Below are 22,343 nucleotides of genomic sequence, written 5' to 3'. Positions count from 1 at the left end.
AAAAAAAACAAATGGAAACCTAGCCTTACACCTGTGCTCGCGTCTATGCCAATTGAAGAATTATCGCCATCAGCTACTGCACCCACATATTGCCTGCCATACATTTATATTACCTCTATCAAATCTATGTTCCTAGATAAGTGCAGTTGTGTTCATTCCTTAAGATTATGCATCTTATTCGAAAACCTAAAAAACTAAGTATGGGGAAAAAAGTCAGCATTATGTTCTCATTGCAAATGGATTTTATTTAAGCTGCAACGTGATTACAATGTTTTTCATAGTGGGTAAAGTTATTTTCGCTTAGAGTTTAGTGATGGGGCGCCTTTTGATCCACGCTGCAATTGCTGGAATGGCTCTAACTCTTTTCTTCAGAGCTTGTAGTTTGTGGTAATCCTTTGCAAAATCAGCGTGAAAACTTTCTAAATCTTCACTGAAAGTATCCCAATAAAAGTCAACAAGGCTCACCTAGAGAGAGAAAACAAATTCCAAATGTTCACATGATCTGAAATAGTTTATAGGAGGTTATGATTCTGTGTCACATACAATAATGAGGTTAAAAGGGACACACATGGTTTCCCACAGATACAGTGTCTGTGGGATTAAAGGGTGTTTTTTTTAATGACTGGATTTTAATATAGTATAACTTAATGACTTTTACCCCTCACAACCAACACATCCCCCATAGTACACTAACATCATTGCACAGCAGAATGCAACTTCAGTACGTCCAACTAGTGAAGATTTTATTCACTACAAATGTATACTACACTCCTACAATGGTGTCTTCTTGCTTGCCAAACTCTCATATCCTCCTTTTTAAACCCATGATGGTTGTTTTTTCTCCCTTCTCTGTCCCTCCACACCACAATTTATTTCCCAGGATGTTGCCAGCCACCAACGAAGAGATCAAACCCATGGGGCAGGATTTTACTTAATATCCATCTGCACCATCCACCACTATCTCTCCTACTTACCCCTACTTACTTCCTGCTTTATTTCTGCCTTATTGACCTTCTGCCATCACACCTTCCTAGCTCTCTCCACCCACCCTTTCAACCTGACCCTATTCTCTTTATCTGTGCCAACAATCTTCAATCATGTTCTAATCAGATTCATTCACCCTATCTCGTTTGCATTTAAGTTCCTAGAGTGAATTGCATAGAATCGATTAACTAAATTCATCTCCTTTAATTCCCGCCCTACAGTCTGATTTCAAACACCTTCACGCTACCAAAACCGCTTTAACAATACTATCCAATGTCTTGCTAAAGGTTGCTTCTTTTGCTTTACTTTATTAACAGTTTCTTCTCTGTCAGCCGCTGCAATATCACAACAGTATTGCATCCGTTACCTATAAGTTTCAAACATCCTATAGAATATCTACAAAAATGGGCTCCACTCTAAGTACTAACAAGACTGCAAAGCCTTACGTTCGTTTCTGGAGACCCAAATGATGCTTATTCTACACAGTATTTGTTTAAAAACAAGTAAAATGTACAATAAAGAAAAATATACACGGTTTACTTACAGAGTCGCCAACAAACCATTGCTTATCTCCCAAACTCTTTTCCAACTCGGCCAGCAGAGGTGGGGCAGCTGTTTTTAGATATTCGTCTTGTTTCTTTTTCTAAATGATATGGGATAAAATGTCACTGAATACACAAACACACTGAAACAAACACAATAAACCATCTTGATGTTTATCCACAGCAAGAACAAAATTTCTTCAATCACGCAAGCATACAGCACAAACCTAGTACATAATATAATCCATAAATATAGGTATAAACACACACCGCAGGAGGGGAGGTAACTAGAAACCCCAGGGCACCGAAACTTCACCAAGCATCATGTCCCAAAGTGCCACCTTTGACCCCAAGCAGTTTCAGTGCCATCCTAACCCCCAAACAGCTTGTCTGTGCCATTTTTGCCCCAACATACACTCGCGCACACACGCTCACATATACATGCATCCCTAAACACATACAAACATACCCCTGCCCTCCTGCACCCCCTGGCTTGACCAAGAGTTCCAGGAGTCCAACTAATTGCCTTTGGCTTTTAGTTTGGAAAGGTCTAGCGTTACAGATTTAGTCAAGGAATACAGCACTAAAATCAAGCACACTTTTCAAGTATTCTTATTCAGGGCAGCAAAAGGTTCAGCTGCCCTGGGCCCAGCTATTCCTGGGGGCCCCATAGCAGCTGCCCCTTGAGCTCACAGCAACCACGTGGAAGTGTGATCAATTGCAATCGCAATTATCTTTTCAAGTGTGTTCCCCCCCCCCCAAGTAAGCTTTTGTACTCTACAGGCCACATTTTGAAACACACCACCATCTTACCGCTTCCGCATCAACTTCGTATGACCAGGGAAAAGCTGTTATAAAGTCATCAATTGAATCTAATAAGGCATCAATGCGGGCATCATCCAAATCTGTCTTTCCTGATAATCCTATTGAAGAAGTAAAAAAGCTCATGAATTGTAATTTTGTATTATCACATTTCCCATAGTGTCTACTTTAAGAGGAATAGTCACCAAGACCAAATGTATTCTGTTTTTATTGCCTTTGTTCACTTGCCTGAGATAGGTCATGAGGCCCTAGCAATGGTCTACTCCTTAAATATGCCCTGACATTATTCTAAAACAAGCTGACCTTTTGGAATGTTATAAAGTCTTGCCAAAGAAAAGTTTAATATATATATATATAAAGGAGATATGTATTCTACATAAACATAGTTGTATAGAAACATGGGGTGGGCTTGCACCAGTACAGGGTAGTCCCCATTCACCTTTGTCTCTGTTCTAATCTGATGAGAAAGCAGCTAAAGGATTCCTAAACATTTTGTAAAGGAGTCGTCATGGAAAGTTTTGTCGGATGGTAGCCTGTGATTAATAGTACGTGCTGTGAAAAAGTATTTCCCCCTTTTTGATTTCTTCTCTTTTTTGTCACACTCAAAAGTTTTCTCATTTTCAGTTTGTTGGCATAACAGAGTCGGTAGGTTGGAGCACATATCTTCATGAAAGAGAGTATGTCCAATCGCAGTCATGGTGTGTTAGTGCCCACGTTGTGTGGTTGTGTAGTCCATTTGTATTTGGTTGATCAAGAGTTTGCCTTTGTGCAGAAAATTCCACAGTCTCTATTTTGAGTAGAAAGTTCAAAGTAACTCCCCATGTGAAATGTATACCATTACATAAGTTATGGTGGGTAAAGGAGATGGAAAACCCTCCCACTAAAATTTAGGGGTATGTAGAAGCATTAAACACTCATCTACAGACACCAGACACGCCAGAAGGCTTGTTGATCCCTCAGAAATCTCATGCTGCTGTCACAACCACAATGGTTTCTGGGTAGGCGCATGCAAATAAGGTCAACAATTATCACCTTTTGCCTCTATATCCACTTTATACATGGATCCCTTGAAAGTAATTGCCCGCTGACAAAACTCGGGAAGAGGTGCAATAGCCAGTTTTTTTTTGTTTTGTTTTTTTTTTTTTGTTTTGTTTTTTTTTTGAAGCCCCGAGGTTTGTGCTTCGCTGTGAAGAAAAACAAAAAAAAAGTGCCAGTGTCACAGCGCTGTAACCAGGATTGACAACGCCAATAACATAACATGGATCTTAAACTCATGCTTCAATGCCCAGTGAGGTTAACAGCAGCTAAGCTGTCTACGTGGATCTAGTACACTGAACCGCAGAGGCTAGTCTTGAATAGGAATTTCACTGTACAGAAGAAGGAAGAAGGTTGAAGCTCATCGCTAGTCCCGTTGAGTCACATAGAATCCTGCGGAATAAATTCAGACATCTCTGGAGTTTTAGCTATCAAAGTGACTGAATATATAAACAGAAGTCCTCCCAGTCTCATATAGCATAAAATCTATATCTATCAATCACAAACCTATATTTAAAGCTCCGTTTATTATTCATGGTCATTTTTTTGATATGTAATCTGTCTAAACGATGAATCATTATTGTTACTTGCTACAAAAGCTCCCTCTTTCTCCCTGATATATGTATCACTGTAAGAAAATTATTAATTTCTCTCCAGTCTGCCTGCAATGCATTTGTTAAGGGTCCTAAGTGGACTAGTGGTAGCCAAGATCACGCCTGAAAGCGATGTTAATTATGCACATAAAAGGATGGAAATAAAATAATACATATACAAACACACAGCAGCAGCAAGAAAAAGTAAGTGAACCCTTTGGAATTACCAGCATTTATGTATACATTTGGGCTAATTAAATTAAGGTTGAATTGTGTGGGAAGAACAGACTGCACTACTTATGCCATGGAGAAGTATGGTGGACGGAGCTTCATGATTAAGTGATGCTCTTCTGCTTCATGGGAAGGGCAGCTGACCATCGTTGAGGGGACAATTAATTCTCAATTTTATCAAGATATTATAAAGCATAATGTCAGTGTGGCTGTCTGCAAGCTGAAGCTCAGTAGGACCTTAAGAGGGTAGTTCCTAGGAATATGGTTGAGCTTGCGCAGTTCTTTGTCTATACTTGACTTAGATGTAGATCAGATCACATTTCATGAACAATTAATACAGAAAACCAGGTATTTCCAAAGGGTTAATTTCCTTTTTCCTGCCCCCCCTGTATACACTAAAAGGCGCTTACCTGCTTTTCTTGCCAGATATCGTCCTATAGCAAGACTCTGGTGAAGAATGACCCCATCAACTTCTAAAACTGGAAGCTTCCCGTATGGAATAGCTACAGGAGGAAACATATATTGTTGGAGACATATATTTCAGTATTTATTTCTCAAAAACTTCATCCTTGGTTCAAAGTTTATTAGCTTCAATAAAGACAGAAAGACCATGGATTGGTTGTTGAGCCGTTGTTAGGAAGATTATTTTCATTTTTTAACTAGTTATAGCCGTTGGTACATCGCTGGCCCTTTGCTTAAGTGAACAAAGGTCAGGATGAAACGAGAGACCACAAATTTGATAAGATGTTATCACCAAACATTTGTTTTGTTGTTCAGCTGCTAACATTGCATAATTGCTAACAATTATTACTTAATGCATATTTGTGTTCTGCAATTAGCCTGCTTGGAAATAAATACCGATGTTTTAAGTACTTTATTTTAAAGCAAGCTCACGTGAAAAGAAATAAAATGGGTCATGACCTTCTCTCCACCACCCTCTTCCATTCAAATCCAACAATGTTTACTGGTAGGAAGCATGATCTAGGGCAGGGGTGTCCAAGTTTTTTCTGCAGTGGGCCACTTCATCAGAATTGTATACGTGCGCGGGCCGCACTCATTTTTCACTGTGACAAAAAATATGGCCTTTAATAAAATATGCAGATTAAAATAAAGTCTGTTAGCAATCACACTCCTATCATGCCAAGTCAGCCAGTACATGCTGGTACAGGGTGGCTGTAAGTGATGTGCAGACCCCATACTGCTGGCAGCATCACTACACAAGGGGGGCAGCTAGCTATGTTTCAGCATGTACTGGCTGACTTGGCATGATAGGAGTGTGATTGCTAACAGTAGTCACAGTCCCATCATGCCTAGGTTCCAGCACTTACACATCCATCCAGTAAATACTGGAACCTAGGCATTATGGAACTGTGATTGCTGTTAGCAATCACACTCCTATCATGCCAAGTCAGCCAATACACACTGGTACAGGGTGGCTGTAAGTGATGTGCAGACCCCATACTGCTGGCAGCATCAATACACAAGGGGGGCAGCTAGCCAGGTTTCAGCATGTACTGGCTGACTTGGCATGATAGGAGTGTGATTGCTAACAGCAATCACAGTCCCATCATGCCTAGGTTCCAGCACTTACACATCCATCCAGTAAATACTGGAACCTAGGCATTATGGGACTGTGATTGCTGTTAGCAATCACACTCCTATCATGCCAAGTCAGCCAGTACATGCTGGTACAGGGTGGCTGTAAGTGCAGACCCCATACCGCTGGCAGCCTCAATACACAAGGGGGGCAGCTGGCAAGGTTTCAGCATGTACTGGCTGACTTGGCATGATAGGAGTGTGATTGCTAACAGCAATCACAGTCCCATCATGCCTAGGTTCCAGCACTTACACATCCATGCTATCACACACACACACACACACACACACACACTTATTCATATAATCATTCATTCACAGATTCATTCCCTCAATCACACACACTCATTCAAACACCCTCCCCACCCCCTTACCTGGACTGCAGCTCCTCGATGCCGCTTACAGACTTCAGCAGGGGGCGCGGCCTCCCTCTGCCTTCTCTGCTAAAGCACAGAGGAAGTAGGATGTCACGTGAACTCCGCTTCCTCTGTGTGCATTCCAGAAGACCCTCCCACAAGTAAGTAGCAGGGCTTGAGGTGCGGCTCGCGTAAGAACGGTTGCCCTGGCTGCCGATCTGACGCGGGCCGCACCTCGAGGTCTCGCGGGCCGCATTTGGCCCGCGGGCCGCATGTTGGACGCCCCTGATCTAGGGTATATCATTATTTCAAGCTTTAGCAATTATTGTTCTGGAGGTATAATTATGTTCCAGAGTTCCCCTTGCAGTTTTGGCATGCTTGACCCGTGTTTTATCCTGTATACATTCTGCAGTACCTCCCCTGAGTTGTGGTTGCTATCACTCAAGGTATATATAGTTCATTAAAATGTTTACGTATAGATAAACAAACTGAATCCTAGGGAGAATTTGTTCATTTCGTTGTTTTTTTTTATATAGTATGTATTGAAAAGTCTATTATTTGAAGTAGATCGATCCATTTGCCAATATAACCTTTCTCCATCAGAACTGTCGTTAAGGCCAGTTACCAATAAGGAAAATGGTGCAGTGGTCCTTAGGGGTTGAGGGGTCCAGGGCAACTTGACTCATGACTCTTCCAGCTGGTGCAAAAAATGCTGAAATCGTCCACTATTAGCACATCTCTCACAATGTTTTTAGACAGAAACAGCAAAGTTCTGGGTTGCTGGAAGCTAGATCACAAACTGTTTAGGAGCAATATGGGCATAAAGAAGGAATCAGTTTAGCACTAGCTCTGCCCGCTTCCCCCTCAATACAAATAAAAGTAATGGTATATCAGTTGGGCTTAAAGAGGGGCACACAGTCGTAATGGTCAACTTATACATTAAGCAAAAAAAATAGACATGTCAGTGTGGGGATGTTTTAAATACTTTAAATATCCCTGATGCACTTTAGGGATTTTTGGCAGAGACAAAGATCAAAACAAGACCAAGAAAACACAAAATCTCTAATTAAACCCTGTGCTATTCTCAAAGCTATGTACATACCTGGGAATTTACCAGATGAGGCCATGGAGTGTTCCCCTTTTGGGGGAGGGACAGGGCTAGTCAGCTTTGTGGACGGGCTAGCCCTGTGTGGGTCAAATCTGGGGAGTTATCAGGTATGGTTATGTATAAGGTAGTAGGCTTGTGAGAACATGCATACTTCTCCCTACATTTCAGGTGTCTAAATTGGTGGCAAGAAATGGGAAAGGGTGTGGGTCACCATGGAGGTTGGCACTTCCTAGGCATGATCATCCACATTACCCAAAGAGCCACCTCGCATTGCTCAGCTTCAGGGCATCGCAAGGTGGCCACTTGGGAGCTTCAACTATGTTGTAACAGCACAGACCTCCATTGACTTTTCAACTCCCTGGGCCAGACAGAAGACCTGCCCAACCAGCCCATGATTTTCATTGCCCACAAAACCAGGACAGCAGGGCAGCTATCTTCGGCAGGGAGACTGAAAAACGCAGACTGTTGGGAGGTTCATGCATCATTTGGTAGGGACTTAAAAATGAGAAATGCAATGGAATATTTTCTCCTTTAACTGCACTCCATGTTTCGATTTGACATATTGGTATACGACCATTCTGCTTGCTGTACTTGCTTACGGTAATTAATGGGCCTTTAACCAGGAAGAAATTGCGTTACTCAAGCTAGTAATCATAGTTTAGTGGTGAGTTCTGCACAAATATAACATGATCCTTTTGAATAGCTAAGCTTTAGCTCGTAAGTCCCAGTTGAGTAGGCCTCACACTCCACTGACCCAAAGATGTATCGTACTCACCACATATTTTAGAGTTTGATCTGGAAACTTTGCTTCTCGGAATGTTTTTCATGTAAAGGTCTGCTTTAACCATTTTATAGACGAAGAGGGAGAGACCTCTTAAACCTTTTCTATAGTAAATGGGCACTAATAGTGACGTAATAGTGACGTATACACTGTATACTGTATAGAATGCTAATTCTCTCTGCGGGTTTTCATCAATAAATAGTTGCAGAATACAGTGAGGCTACATTTTTTTAAAGAAATAATATCAGTCTGTTTCTTTAAAAGGATGTAATACTAGTAGTAATAATAATATTAATAATCAAAGTAATAATTCATCAAAGTTCATGCAATGCCCCTGCCCACCTAGAAATGAGTTACCAAGGGACCTGGTATCTAAATCTGACCATGAAAATGAAGTAATAGACCCTGAATCCGCATTAAATGGTTTTAACCTTGTAGCTCTAACAGTAAAGAAAGTTTATCAGTAACTATGATTCAAAAGCAAAGAAGTATTTTCATAATTTGTTGTTTTGAAAGCATTTATTTCTGCATTAAACTGATGTCCATTAGTTGGAATTTCTAGCAGTGCATTTCAACACATCTTCAAAAAGCATAACACCTTCCTTTCCCAGAAGAAACACACTTGGTTTGCATGTCTGAAATACCGTACATTGTAACCTTGAAAGGGTATGTTTTTTCAAATGTTACAAAGCAGCTTTTTTTTTTTTTTTTTTTTTTTTAAATTCTCTAAGTAACCGTCAAGGTGGAAAATGAAGAGAAACAAATGGGATCAAAAGTAATTTTACTAAAGTAAACAGTACATCAAATCCTATATCACTCATGTGAAAAGTAATTGTCCCTCCACTAAACCTAATAACTGGTTGCGCCACCCTGAGAAGCAACAAATATTTTAGCGATGGAGGAATGTGGAGGAATTTTTTCCCACTCTTCTTGGCAGAATTGTTTTAATGCTGATCATTTTATGGCTCCGGAAGTTTCAATTCCTGTTCCTCTTAATCAATTCAGGCTAGAAATACTATTCTATGCAAGTATATTGTACTTTTATTTTATATTCTACTCTTTAGCACCTGAAAAGTTTCCCCCCCCAGTGTGTCACTTCCTTTAAAACAAACGAAAGCTTTACAACCCTGCTAAAGTGCTTGCAAATAATCACCAAAACCTAGAATACATTGAAATGTCTTTACTAAGAATTTGCTGATGTATGTCCAAATACTGATACTTTTGTGTTCCTTCATATTTTTCAAAAGGCTTTCCTGATCTCTCTGGCAAATTGTAGTAAAATGTTTAGTATGTATCCAGTTGGAACAGTGAAAAAGGCTACACTAGGACCCAAGATATAGCTTGGCATTCAGAACATTTGTATCTATGTTCTACATTTCTATCTGTATGTGCACAGTCACCAAAATGAAATAAAAATAGCCCTATTTCCATAATTTTGTCTAAACTAACACAATGTCGACGATTGTTACTCCTAGGATAGCTTGAAGCCTCAAGGTTGTTTCGGAGCCTGCAGACTAAGTCCCAGATCTTAGGTCATTTCACTATAGGGGTGCAGGTCACACTGTGCACCTTTTATGACTCTGGTGGTAAGTGTACAATGCACCTTGGGACCCTTCCGAGCACTTTCATTTTTTATTTCAGTATTTTGGTGCAACATATTTGTTTTGATGACAGCCAAAAGGGCTGGGGCAGAGAAGGCTTTCTTTTGTGGCTACAGTAATAATTTTTGATTTAAGAATTTTAATGGAAATCACCATTTTTTCATACATTGTTACAGTGATCCCGCTGAATCCCACTGGTGAGGTACCACCTGTGTGGGGAGCTACATCTCCTAGAGGGACCAAAAATATCTGTCCCTCCTGCTGGCCTTTGGGCTGGGGACAAAAAGGAAGAGGTCTCATATCCTTGCAACCCCTGAAGATGAAGACTAGAAAATCCAGTTTCCACCATGGTCTTAATCGACACTTGAAACCATTTTTTTAACTGTTTTCATTCTTCAAAGCACTGACCTTAGGGCTTCAATAACAAGAAAAGTTACTTTTGCCACCCTCTTAAATATTTTAACATTAACATTCCTAGTCTACCTGCCATATAGGAATGTATGAACATTGCCTTACTACTTAGACATACATTTCTCAAGTTACATTTCAGTACTAATTTACGATCACTGGTAAAAGCGCTTACTTTAAATTTAGATTATATCAAGAGATGTGTATTTAATTTCTTAGTAAAGCACCATTTACATCAATGTTCTGACAACCAGGGCCGGCCCTATAATGGGGCAGACTGGGGCAATTGCCCCAGGCGGCACTTTAGAAGGGGCGGCACTTTGCCGCCCCAAGGCGCCCCTCTCGCTCTCCCCTCTGCGGCGAGTCTCCCTGTTCGGTCCCGGTGCCGGCTTGTAATGCAGAGCGCCGGAAGTGACGTCAATTTCCGGCGCTCAGCATTACAAGCCGGCACCGTGGCAGGGAGACTCTCCGCAGGACTGTTTAAAGGTAAGTACCGAGGGGGGAGGGGGATCGTAGATTATGGCGTCGGCGTTTTAAACTTCGACCGCCCCCCCCGGCGTCGGCGGGGGGGGCGGCGTTTTAAACTTCGCCCACCCCCCCCCGGCGTCGGCGGGGGGGGCGGCATTTTAAACTTCGCCCACCCCCCCGGGGTCGGCGGGGGGGGGGGGCGGGGCGCGGCGTTTTAAACTTCGCCCCAGGCGGCGTTAAGTCTTCGGCCGGCCCTGCTGACAACATTATGAATATCATGTCCTATGGCTTAAAACTCTTTGTGATATTTAATATCACTTGAAACACGTCTCTCTGAATCTACTGCAGAAGAGCTTATATCATCTCTAATACACCTGATTGATAATTGCTGACATTAATATGGTGATTTTTAAATATGGTCTGATCACCATAGCAACTTTTCAAGTGCTTACTTTTTATAAAAAATATATGCATCCTCGCATGCTGGAGCAAAATGGAACAGAAAATGTCACTTTTCAGAAGCACTGCCAAACATGGTAGACTAAACCGTCCTTGTTTTATCCTTAGGAGAAGATCTCCATCCAAACCTTATTTTTGAATGTTATCTAAATACTGTGTTATTGAAACGCAACATCTTGTGGCAGCACTATAGTCTCAATACTTACAAGGTTTGATGGCAGGCCAATTTTCAGGTTCAATCCTGATGTCCTCGTACTCCGCATTCATATAGGCAAAGATGTAGCGGATAGGTTCTCCTCTTCCTCTCATGTTAAAGTATGTAAGCTTATAGTTAGGCATGGTCAGTTTCTAGAAAGGAATAAAAGGCAACATACATGTGCATAAGCTTCAAAACCCTTTTAACAGTACACAAGAACAACATGTTTCCTGCATCTGGTGACTGCTTTAGGTTAATGACACACAACCATACTATAAAAAGAATTTAAATATTGGAAATAAAGTGCATTGAAAATAAACTAGTCACAATATTACAAAAAAATAATTATTTTCTCAGAGTGAGTGCTGCTGGAGTTTGTGATGCTTTAATGAATTTATTGAGATATATTGACTTTAGCTGGCTGTTTTAAAAGACCAGGAACAACATGGTAAATAAAACGCAAATAGATTGGAAATTTGTTATTAATGGAACGTTGGTTTTCAGAACATCAGCACTTCCCACTGCATTGTCTCATTATATTGCACACATTATGGCGTGGCTTGGATTTTCCATAATTCAAATTAGATGGTTAACTACACCTTTTTTTTGTTTTGTCCTATCAGTAGACTGTAAGTTTTAGTGGGAAGAAGTAATGACAATGTTATACCTTTACTCGCCGAGTAGAATAAGAATATGAATTATGAAGACAATACTTCTACTTCTAATTCTACTAATCCAATAAAGGTATCACCCCGACTCTTACTTGTTTCCTGTATTTTCATAGACAACATGGTACTCCACTTTCTAGAGAGCAGCAACTTGATATGGCATTTTAGTGGCATTTTAGTGGTGAAATATTTCATGCATATTACTGAAAATATTTATTCGGGGCACTAATCGTTTACCTAGCCCCTTTAAAATCTGTCCAACAGGCGACCACTGGTGAGATGCGGAGACAGCCATAATCATACTTGGGAACACTTTCTAAGTCAACACAGTTTAGGCCTCCATTCATTTCAAAGCAACACACTAGAAACTCAAGCAATGGTCTGACAGTTACAGGGGATAATAGTGGGTTTTCTCCCTAAAAAACTAAAAGTGAGATACACTAATACCTCAAGATGATAAGTTTTAGTTGTGACCTATTCTTTGGTCAGCTTAACTCTACTTGAATTATTGTGTAATTGGAGTGTCATGTATAATTAACATCACTACTTTAAAGATATACAACAAATACAGGGATGAATCCCTTTGAAAGTCTTTTGAAATTGCCTTGTATTTTTTTTAGCTGGCTGTGGCTTCGCACTTTTTGTTTCCTGCTGTGCCCCATTGAGAAAGTTCTCAAGAAAGCAAAATTACTCCTCTGTATGCGGCTTTTTTACTTGAGTCCTCTTAACAAAAATACTTCAGCAATACACCTGCTGTTTTAAACACTGATTTTCAAGTGTGCGCCATTCACGGTTTATCTCTGTAAGGTTAGATAATGCAAAATCTGTGACAATGTAGGATGCTACAAATCATCCTATTTTCTCCAGAAAGGAACTTCAGGAATATTAGGCACTGTAAAGAAGAACATAAAGTAGGAAGTACAAAGGGTCTCCTCAAATACAAATTCACTGACTATTATAAACTCGAATGCTTACCCTAAAACTTGCAGGAGATTGACCTGGTTAAAGTTTTGGCCTACAAGAATAACCTACCGTATATTCCGGCGTATAAGACGACTGGGCGTATAAGACGACCCCCAACTTTTACAGTCCAAATATAGAGTTTGGACTATACTCGCCGTATAAGACTACCCCTCTACCCAGCGTACAACAACCAGCCAATCACGGCAAGCGATGTACCTTACCGGTGATTTGCTGGTTGATTTGCTGACATATACATACATGCACTGCCCTTACACACGCACACACACACACATATATATAATATATATATCTATATATATATATATATCTACACATATGCCTGTCCATACATACACATTTATACACTGCCCTCACCACACACCCCTGCCTTTACACACACATGTATATGTATATGTATATATATATATATATATATATATATATATACATATATATATATATATATATATATATATACATACATATATACATACACACACACACACGTATGTATATATATATATATATATATATATATATATATATATACACACACACACACACGTGTGTGTGTATATATATATATACACACACCAGTGTGTGTGTGTGTATATATATATATATATATATATATATATATATATATATATATATATATTTCTCCCCCCTTTCTCCCCATCTCTTACCTTATCTTCTTTCTTCCATCCAGTTGTGGGAGCCCGAGGTCTGGCACTTCAGACCTCGGCTTCCCTGCTCTCTAATCACTAGGCGCCGGCTATTGATGCCGGGCGCCGGGACATGACGTCATCCCTGCGTTCGGCATCAATAGCCGGCGCCTAGTGATTAGAGAGCAGGGAAGCCGAGGTCTGAAGTGCCAGACCTCGGGCTTCCCTGCTCCCTCATCACTACGCGCCGACAATTGATGCCGGGCGCCGGGACATGACGGCATCCCTGCGCTCGGCATCAATAGCCGGCGCGTAGTGATTAGAGAGATTGGTGGCTTCGTGGGAACCTCCGGCTTGGTAAGTACCCGGCGTATAAGACGACCCCCCACTTTTAAAAAGATTTTTTGGGGTTAAAAAGTCGTCTTATACGCCGGAATATACGGTACTTGCAGGTGCATTGAAGTTTCAGCACCGGAGACTCTGTGACGCCATTTAATCAGCCATAGCAGGCCCATTTAACAAAAGTGGGTGCGTGGTAATTGTGTATAGACAGCTCCCGGCCCAGGCGGAACAGCATTTAAAGGAAAACAAATCAGCTCTCCGCAGGGGCCTACCTAGAGTATTTGGCACCCAGGGAGATCCTCTATTTGGTGCCCCTCCACACATAATTTAAAGTTAAGAACAGATAAGATTGCTTCCTATAAACAACAAAACCCGACAAAAAGTGCAAAGTGACCACTCAGTCTGTTATACAAAGGTAAATGGATTCCCATCCTCTCTGAAACAGATCAAGCTGAGTGTTCATTAACCATAATTGCATTCATTATAAGTCTATCCAGATGATGTTCCAGAGAACAGATGGCTGAAGAAAGCACTAAAGTTTGCTTCTAAAAATAGAAAGGATTGTAATAAACACCGAAATAACACTACAGGCTGTGCTAGATATGTGATAAATAAATCTAATGAAACAAAACTGCAAAAATTTACTAGTCTCATGAAATTTCACAAATCTGTTTTTTTAGGTTTAAAAAAAAAAAAAAAAAATCAAAGATTCTACATATCTCAACACTTGTAGGTAAATAACTTGATACAGATTATTAACCCGGAAAATTTGGACTTTGTCACAGCCAGCTGCGGGAGAATGTGATGTGTGATCCTTTGCCCAGACAACGTGACCTGAACATTATACCATGACTCTTTCATTTCAAGTGTTATATATAGAATTATCTAAATTATCTATATAGAATTAGATAAGGTAAACTATTAATAATACAAATGAGTTGAGTTAGATAAGGTAAATTATTAATAACTGGAATTTTGGGCCTAATTCATGATGCAACCTACTCTACTATTAGTGAAAGTTTACTGTAGTGATGCTTTCTTGCTTTTCCGGCTTACTGGTGATTTTTATTACCAGTATATGCGTTTCACACAAAATTTGAAGGAAGAAACAAACTCAAAATGTTTCTTGTAAGCAGAGAGAACCAAGCACTATTTTCTTTGAATGTGAGCAGGTAGATGAGGCAAATTCACGGTAGCAAACTTGCACCAGTTCAATAAAATGTCCAATTCACATACATTTTTAGCTACAGATTTCCGTTACCCCCTTCTGAGACGTAACAATCAAGTTGCTTGGAGGTTCATTACCCTTGGGTTTTTGACAGGTTATTTTGTGGGTTGAATGGGAAGAATAGACTTACTTGACCACCAGCCCAATGACCAAAGAGTGGTTTATAATGCAGGGCGGGCTTGTATTTAACTCTTGGAGGAAATTGAGCCCACCAATGTTCCCCTCTGCATAACACCATATTTTACTCCAATGGGTTGTCTAGATATCGTACATAATCTTGGGGAAAAAAAGACTAAACCTTCAACTTAATGCATATATTTAGCAGGTTTGGATTTGAGTTCTGCTAATGTGTTTGTTTTTATTACACAATTATTATTGTCTTTATTAATCATCTTATGATTTCATGTAATTTCCAAAAAGCATTAATTCCTCATAAATTAAGCTCCTCTTGTACTATTATTATTATTTGTTTGACACAACGAGACATATCTATAGAGTAGGTATCAAGGACCTCCTTAGTAGATAAAACTAACAACCAAAGCATCTGGTTACAACTGCAAAGGCTAGACATTTATTTTAAGTAAAGAGACCATTTAGAAAGAACACTTGAAAATGTTGAAGGAGTGAGATGGAGTTTATGTGAAAGTGAAGAATTCTTTAGAGCGTCCAGAAGATTGTATTATGTCCATGATAAAGTAAGATGCCATTGGGGACATTAAAGAAGATGACACTGCACCAGCATTTTGCAGTAGAAATAGAAGAAAATGAATAATGAAGAAATTGGCATAAGCATATTCTGGGGAAGTAGTTGTTGGTTAATTATGTCATTGTCACGTAAACCTCACAGTCATCAACGAAAGCAGAATAGTCGGCTATATGATTAGTGAATGAATGAAAGAATTAAACGTAAGGGGTCAACGTATGTTTACTTACTGTACATACGCATATGCCAACATCTTCCTTTTGGGTTTTACTATGAATATGAATACACTCATGTAGTAATTCAATCAATTTGGCTGGCAAGTGTTTGGTTTTCATTTAATGTGTAAGATTAAATCTATAACCAAGTAATCGAAAACCCAAAGTATTTAATCCTGTGATTTCTAGGATGTATACATACATATGAACATACGAAAGAAAATATCATATTATACAATGAGTGCAAGATTACAATACAAACTGTACAACTGTTTAGCTGTAGTTACCGTATTGGCTCGAATATAGGCCGCAGTTTTTTCCCCCACTTTAAGTCTTTAAAGTGGGGGTGCGGCCTATATTCGGGGTCTAGTGCCCGACGCCCGGGACATGCAGTCCCGGGCGCCGGGCAGGCAGCGGGGTTAGGATACAGATCCCCCGCAGCGGTGCAGGTGACCTGCATCCTACTCTCGGATGTCCTCAGACAGCCTCCCCTGCCAGCACTTTCCACGGGGGGGGGTGCCGGCACGGGAGGTTGTCTAAGCGCATCGTCTGGACGGTCACCAGCTGCAGCGATGCGGGTAAACAGCCTCCGGGTTGTTTACCCGCATCGCCGCAGCCGGTGACCGTCCACACGATGCGTTTTACCTCTGCCCCCCAAGACTCACCGGAGCAGACTCCCGGGTGTCTTGCGGGGCGCCGGCGGGGGACATCTACGCAATACGCGTATACAACTTCCGGTTGTATACGCGTATTGCGTAGATGCCCCCCGCCGGCCCCGCAAGACACCCGGGAGTCTGCTCCGGTAAGTCGGGGGGGGCAGAGGAGGACAGTGGCAGCATATCTCGGGGGGGAGGACAGTGGCAGCATATCTCGGGGGGGGGCAGTGGCAGCATATCTCGGGGGGGGCAGTGGCAGCATATCTCGGGGGGAGGAGGACAGTGGCAGAATATCTCGGGGGGGGACAGAGTGGCAGAATGTTTTTTTTTTTGTTTTTTTTTTGGTGCTTTTTTAAAGAAAAAAACTTTTTCTTTAAAAAAGCACCAAACTTTTAGGGTGCGGCCTATATACGGGGGCGGCCTATATCCGAGCCAATACGGTAATTACTTTCTAAATTATCTGCATGTTTAAAAACTGCTGATTTTACTAAAAAGCAGGAAATCCCAGTTGCTGCCTAACCTTCAATGATTTCCCCCCACCTGTTTAATTTAGTACTAGTGGGTTTTTATGTAACTTAATTAAATTACATTTTTAAAGCAAGCAGATCAGTACAAACTGCTGGAACATGAGTATTTTATTCTAGAAATGTTTGCATTTCTTCCAAAGTGTTGGCTCTGGGTAAAGCGTGCACCTTAATAAACAATAATCAGAAGTTAACATGTTTTGTTACATTTTTTTGACAATTTTTCCCTCTCTCTTCACTTTTAATTTTTAGTAAGGAAAAAACATTGATGGCTCATAAAACTGTATTCTCTCTGTAATACTCACTGGCAGGTAAAAAGAATGGGTTCTCAAAGCTGAAAAATAACATCCAAACTTTATAAAGCCCTTTTCAGGTACACAGCTTGAAGTACAGAACAAATTCAACTGGTTGCTGTGTTGACCGACCCATATTTAGCAATTTACCCCAGAAACGCTCTTTGTAATTCTGATGATTCTTGATTTCCTCTTTTTGAAACAATGATTGCATTCACTTTTGACTCAATAGAGGAAGCATGAGGTTTTTTTATCTCCTTTTTTTACATATGAAAATCAATTTAACAGTTTGAGTGATGTGGCACACACAGCAGGATACCATAACTAGGACGAGAGATGCAATTATCTAGCACTGGGGGGGGGCACTTCTCATTTGACAAATGGTATTGGTATCCACCTGTTTAACCATGAATGTATTATCATTGTTTGGTTTATAGTAATTCTCAAATGACTTCTATTATGTGGTTACATCAACGCTTCATTAGCACTACCGCTACAATAATGTCTCACTACTGTACCAGGAGCTTATCAGAGCATATATATATATATATATATATGTGTACAGTGTGTGTACTGTGATTATGGTTGAATGCCCAATTAATCATGTTATATTATCCATGTAGTTTGTTCACCAGGGCTGGACTGGCAATCTGGCACACCAGGGAAATGCTGGTGGGCGCTGGCCCAGAGCGTTCCATTCTCACCAACTAGATTTGCCCAGCCATACACAATGTGAGCATAAAGACGTAATGTGCGGCCTCTGATCTCATCTAGCCATCTGCTGCACTAATTTTGGTGGCAATTGGCCTTAAAGTGCAAGAGCCGCCTTGTCATCCCAAGTCTATGTTAGACTAATATCTTTTTGGGGAAATCTAGGACACATTAAATGAATTATATAGGAATTAATGTAAATCCATTGATGTTGATCTTTAAATGTTTTTTATTATATGATTGCGTGATAAAAAAAAAATGCTAATAATTCAAGCAAAGGGCTATTAACCGACAGATGGCAATTGTTTTAGATCATGTACATCTATAAAATCCCTCCATCCAAAAAATTGTTATAGCTTTTAATCTGTGCCTTTAGAGAGATGATTATGTAAAGGGATTGTTTGACTGGGTTCCATGTACTGTAAAAGCAAACTGGGTGCTTCCATACGGTCTTCAGCACGATTCAGTAGAACCACATTTTAAAAGTATGGTAGCTAAAGAGATTTTATAGACCAAAAAGTCATTAGGACTCACCTGTTCCTCTCATGTTTTAGAAACATAGAACTTTATGGCAGATGAGAAGCATTCAGCCCATCTAGTCTACCCAGGGCCAGACAGGTAATGTTGAGGCGGTATTGGCACTTTATGCCCGTATAGCATGTGTCTGGGCATATCCAGCTGCTGCCCATGCACTACAGCACCCGATCTGCCGCTGGAGAGAAACAGGGCTGCCTTCAGGCAAGGGCAACTGGGGCTCCCTCCTTGGATCCTGTAATTCAAAGTGGTCACAAGGCCACTTGCTTACAATTCTCCCCCACACTGGCAGTTTTCCCAGGTCAGAGTGAAAAAGAAAACTGTTATGATGTCATATTTCAGTGTTTCACTTTTCTCCGATTAGCAGATACCACAAGTTTGAGGGAGAGTAGCAGTCCATGCCAAACCCTTGTGAGCTTCCTTTCCAGAAAGGGTTAAGCTGGCCATGCATAATGCATACATAAAATAGAGATAGTTATTAAAATCAGTCTATTCATTATGTAGGACCAGTTCTTGTTCTGGAGATATCGAACCGTAATGTGAGAGAATTGAGAAGTTTTGCTCTGCTGCAACATAACTTTAATATTTATGTATGCTTTAAATTTTTCGGACACCAAATTTCCTGCACTTTCAGTTTCGAAAAATTCTGAGGGTTTTTTTTCATCTCCATCCTACATTTTTGCAGAAGTGCTCCAAAAAGCCAGAATAATGTAGACCATTTGGCATAGAAAGCGAGGTGTAGAAATGTATCTCTTACTCCACTGTCTGCTTTTCTGTCTGTTGTGTGCCTCTCAGGGCCGCCCGAAGACTTAACGCCGCCTGGGGCGAAGTTTAAAACGCCGCCCCCCCCGCCGAGGGGGGGCGGCGGCATTTTAAACTTCGCCGACGCCATTATCTACCCCCCCCGGTACTTACCTTTAAACAGTCCTGCGGCGAGTCTCCCTGCTCTGCCACGGTGCCGGCTTGTAATGCTGAGCGCCGGAAATTGACGTCACTTCCGGCGCTCTGCATTACAAGCCGGCACCGTGACCGAACAGGGAGACTCGCCGCAGAGGAGAGAGAGAGAGGGGCGCCGAGCGGGTAAGCGAAAACCACTTGGTGCCCCTCTCTCTCTCCTCCGCTTCAAAAAAAAACAAAAAAAAAGCGCTTGGGGCGGCAAAGTGCCGCCCCTTCTAAAGTGCCGCCTGGGGCAATTGCCCCAGTCTGCCCCATTATAGGGCCGGCCCTGGTGCCTCTCTATGCCTACCTACCAGTCATGATGCATCAATGGGTACAGACAGAGCCCCTGGTATCCCCTGCAACTGGGCTCCTACCCGACCTGCTGGCCCGGGGCCTGATATCCGGGAGGCCTGGTTACCGAAGCTGACACCAGGAAGAAAAGTGGACAAAAAAGGAAGGCAAAACACCAAAACAGGCAGGTGAAGAAGCAGAGCTGCGGAAAAGGAGACAGGGACCCTAAAGTGATCAGCGGAGAAGAGCCCATAAGAGTGTGCGAGAGCAACAAAATGCAAACACAAATTTGGAGCTCTCTGCCACTTTTTGTCGGAGTTCCCTTCTTGTTTTCAGGGATTCGTACAACGAGAAGGCAGGACTGCGGCCCACCACTCATGGTCATGTGTTTGCACCACTAATTGGCTTAAAGTACCCAGTCAGTGGCCTTTGCAGTTGAAAGGAACACTTTCTGCCCACGCAGGGAGGTCTTCTTAGACCCTCTTAGACACTAGATGGTACCGGAGCTGACTGCCAGAGACTATTCCATGGGGTAGCAGGCAGCAGGATATTTGCTTGGCCAGATACATCCTGCGAGCTAAGTAGGTGGGCTTGGAAAGTGGCAAATGCATATTTCTGATTCCACAGAATTGTGGTTTTTACTTTTCTACATTCATCACAAATCATAAATGACCAAAGGCAAGTTTCTCCTGCAAGGAGGATTGCACTGGTACTGCATTGTTTAAAAGGTGACATTTAAAAAGTCTTACTGATTTAACTATGTAATCCTTAAGAAAAAAAAAAAGTGATATGAACTTGCTAAATAATTTATGTATTTACCTGTACTGCACAACTACTAATTGCAATAGGTGATATGAGAACCCACTTAGTGCATGGGGTCACTCTTCTGCATCAAGTGTATTTGTGAGTTACTATTTCAGGATCCCCAGACACAACCCTACAGCCACAGGAGCAGAGATAAGTGTGTCCGTGCGTGTATATACTTATGTGGGGATGTCTTTGTATGAATGCAGGTAGTTGTGCCTATTAAACATATCTGTGTCCTTGAGCATCAGAATGGCAGCATCTCCTTTCTCTGACCACGTTATATGCAAAGATTTATTTTGATGCTGTTTTATGTAACAAGTATTTGGTTATGCAAGGACATCTAGTTACCTGTAATAACTTTTATACAGCTTTGCAGAAAGAAAAAAAAAAAAACCTGTTTTGCAGGATTGTTCCCTGGCTTTGTCTGCGGTCCCTATTAGATATCATTCATGTGAATGCAACTAAAATAGAGCTTTAGAAAGGAAATGTAGTAATCCCACTAATGCACTGGTATTAATATGGTATATCTATATAAAGAGATTATATATATATATATATATATATATATATATATATATATATATATATATATATATATATATATATATCTTCACCACTTTGCAGGACCTTTTTTCCTATGAAAAGGCAGGGAAAAACACACATTTCACCTACCAGTTCCTCAATTACACACAGACACACACATTAACCCTGGGTGCGGTTCCTGAACACTGCCTGATCTGATGTGTTTCCTGCTGGCAAATGTAGTTTTCTAAATGAAACCTTAAAATACCTTTCCTCAATAACAACTTTTGAGTAGAAATGATCATCTTTGATCGGATTTGGGTTTTACAAATGAGTGAGAAGCGAAGTTATTGGCTGTTGAGAACGGGGGAGAGAAACTTTTGCTGTGGAGACATGAAATAGTCTGAAGGTTGTTAAACAAGTTTCTTTCAGTTAACCCATTCATAGTTATGAATAAAAAGTCTGGATCATTAAAATACAGCTTTATAATCAATTCATAATTACTAATATCACTAAATAACATTACAGCAAAAATAGATTTTTGTTACTACAGCTTAACACCATATTTTTAGAGGTTACTCAAAGGATTCTTATTTTCCAGATATTTTCCAGCAGTTTTTTCTCTACTATTAACTAAGAAAATAAAGATTTACAGATTTGTAACATTTCATGTAGAAAAATCTTAAATACATTCAACTTTCTACATCACTAGGAAACACTGTGTTCTCCCAGGACTGAAAGTTACAGGCATATTTACCTCTGCAATCCGGTGCTTTTAAGGTTAAAGGATTCTGCAGCTTTCTCCTTCAAAGCCTTGATTACAAATAAGAACTTTTAGGCCTCTCTGCACAGACACCAGCATAATGTGAATGTGCCTACCCAACATAAAGTACAGTATTTATATCCTGATTACTGCCCTCTAGTGGAAAAACCTTTTACTTACTGCCATAGTCATGTAAAATAGCATAATTGATATAGCTGGAACATGGGCCGATCCTTGTATTTCTAAATTTTAGAAAGTATTATGTACACACAGTTGGATTATATCCATGTGGACTTCCTTCTTTTTGACATATTACGACATTTTGGAATGTATATTCTT

At 40.7% G+C, this 22,343-nt stretch overlaps 1 protein-coding gene across 1 annotated transcript; it reads right to left on the bottom strand.

Moving 5' to 3' along the window:
* Positions 1-230: 230 nt before the first annotated feature.
* On the bottom strand, positions 231-22,122 carry LOC128487237 (hematopoietic prostaglandin D synthase-like). The gene is made up of 6 exons (XM_053461586.1): positions 21,999-22,122; positions 11,191-11,332; positions 4,618-4,710; positions 2,340-2,449; positions 1,529-1,627; positions 231-465 (listed from the first exon to the last, which is right to left on the bottom strand). Exons 2-6 carry the CDS (start codon positions 11,321-11,323, stop codon positions 301-303), a joined length of 600 nt encoding a protein of 199 aa, XP_053317561.1. The 5' UTR covers positions 11,324-11,332; positions 21,999-22,122; the 3' UTR covers positions 231-300.
* Between the last annotated feature and the right edge of the window lie 221 nt (positions 22,123-22,343).

The sequence above is a fragment of the Spea bombifrons genome, chromosome 1 (assembly GCF_027358695.1).
Source record: "Spea bombifrons isolate aSpeBom1 chromosome 1, aSpeBom1.2.pri, whole genome shotgun sequence".
Classification (NCBI taxonomy): Eukaryota; Metazoa; Chordata; class Amphibia; order Anura; family Pelobatidae; genus Spea; species Spea bombifrons.
Note: the sequence above shows the minus strand (reverse complement) of the source record. Positions and strands in the feature narration are given on the sequence as shown.

Excerpts from the sequence above, each read along its gene's own strand:
- LOC128487237 (XM_053461586.1), bottom strand. The coding sequence starts at position 11,323 with ATGCCTAACTATAAGCTTACATACTTTAACATGAGAGGAAGAGGAGAA. Across the intron at positions 4,711-11,190 it reads TTGGCCTGCCATCAAACCTT|CTATTCCATACGGGAAGCTT; the intron begins GTAAGTATTGAG and ends TTCCTCCTGTAG. Across the intron at positions 2,450-4,617 it reads ATATCTGGCAAGAAAAGCAG|GATTATCAGGAAAGACAGAT; the intron begins GTAAGCGCCTTT and ends CTTCTTCAATAG.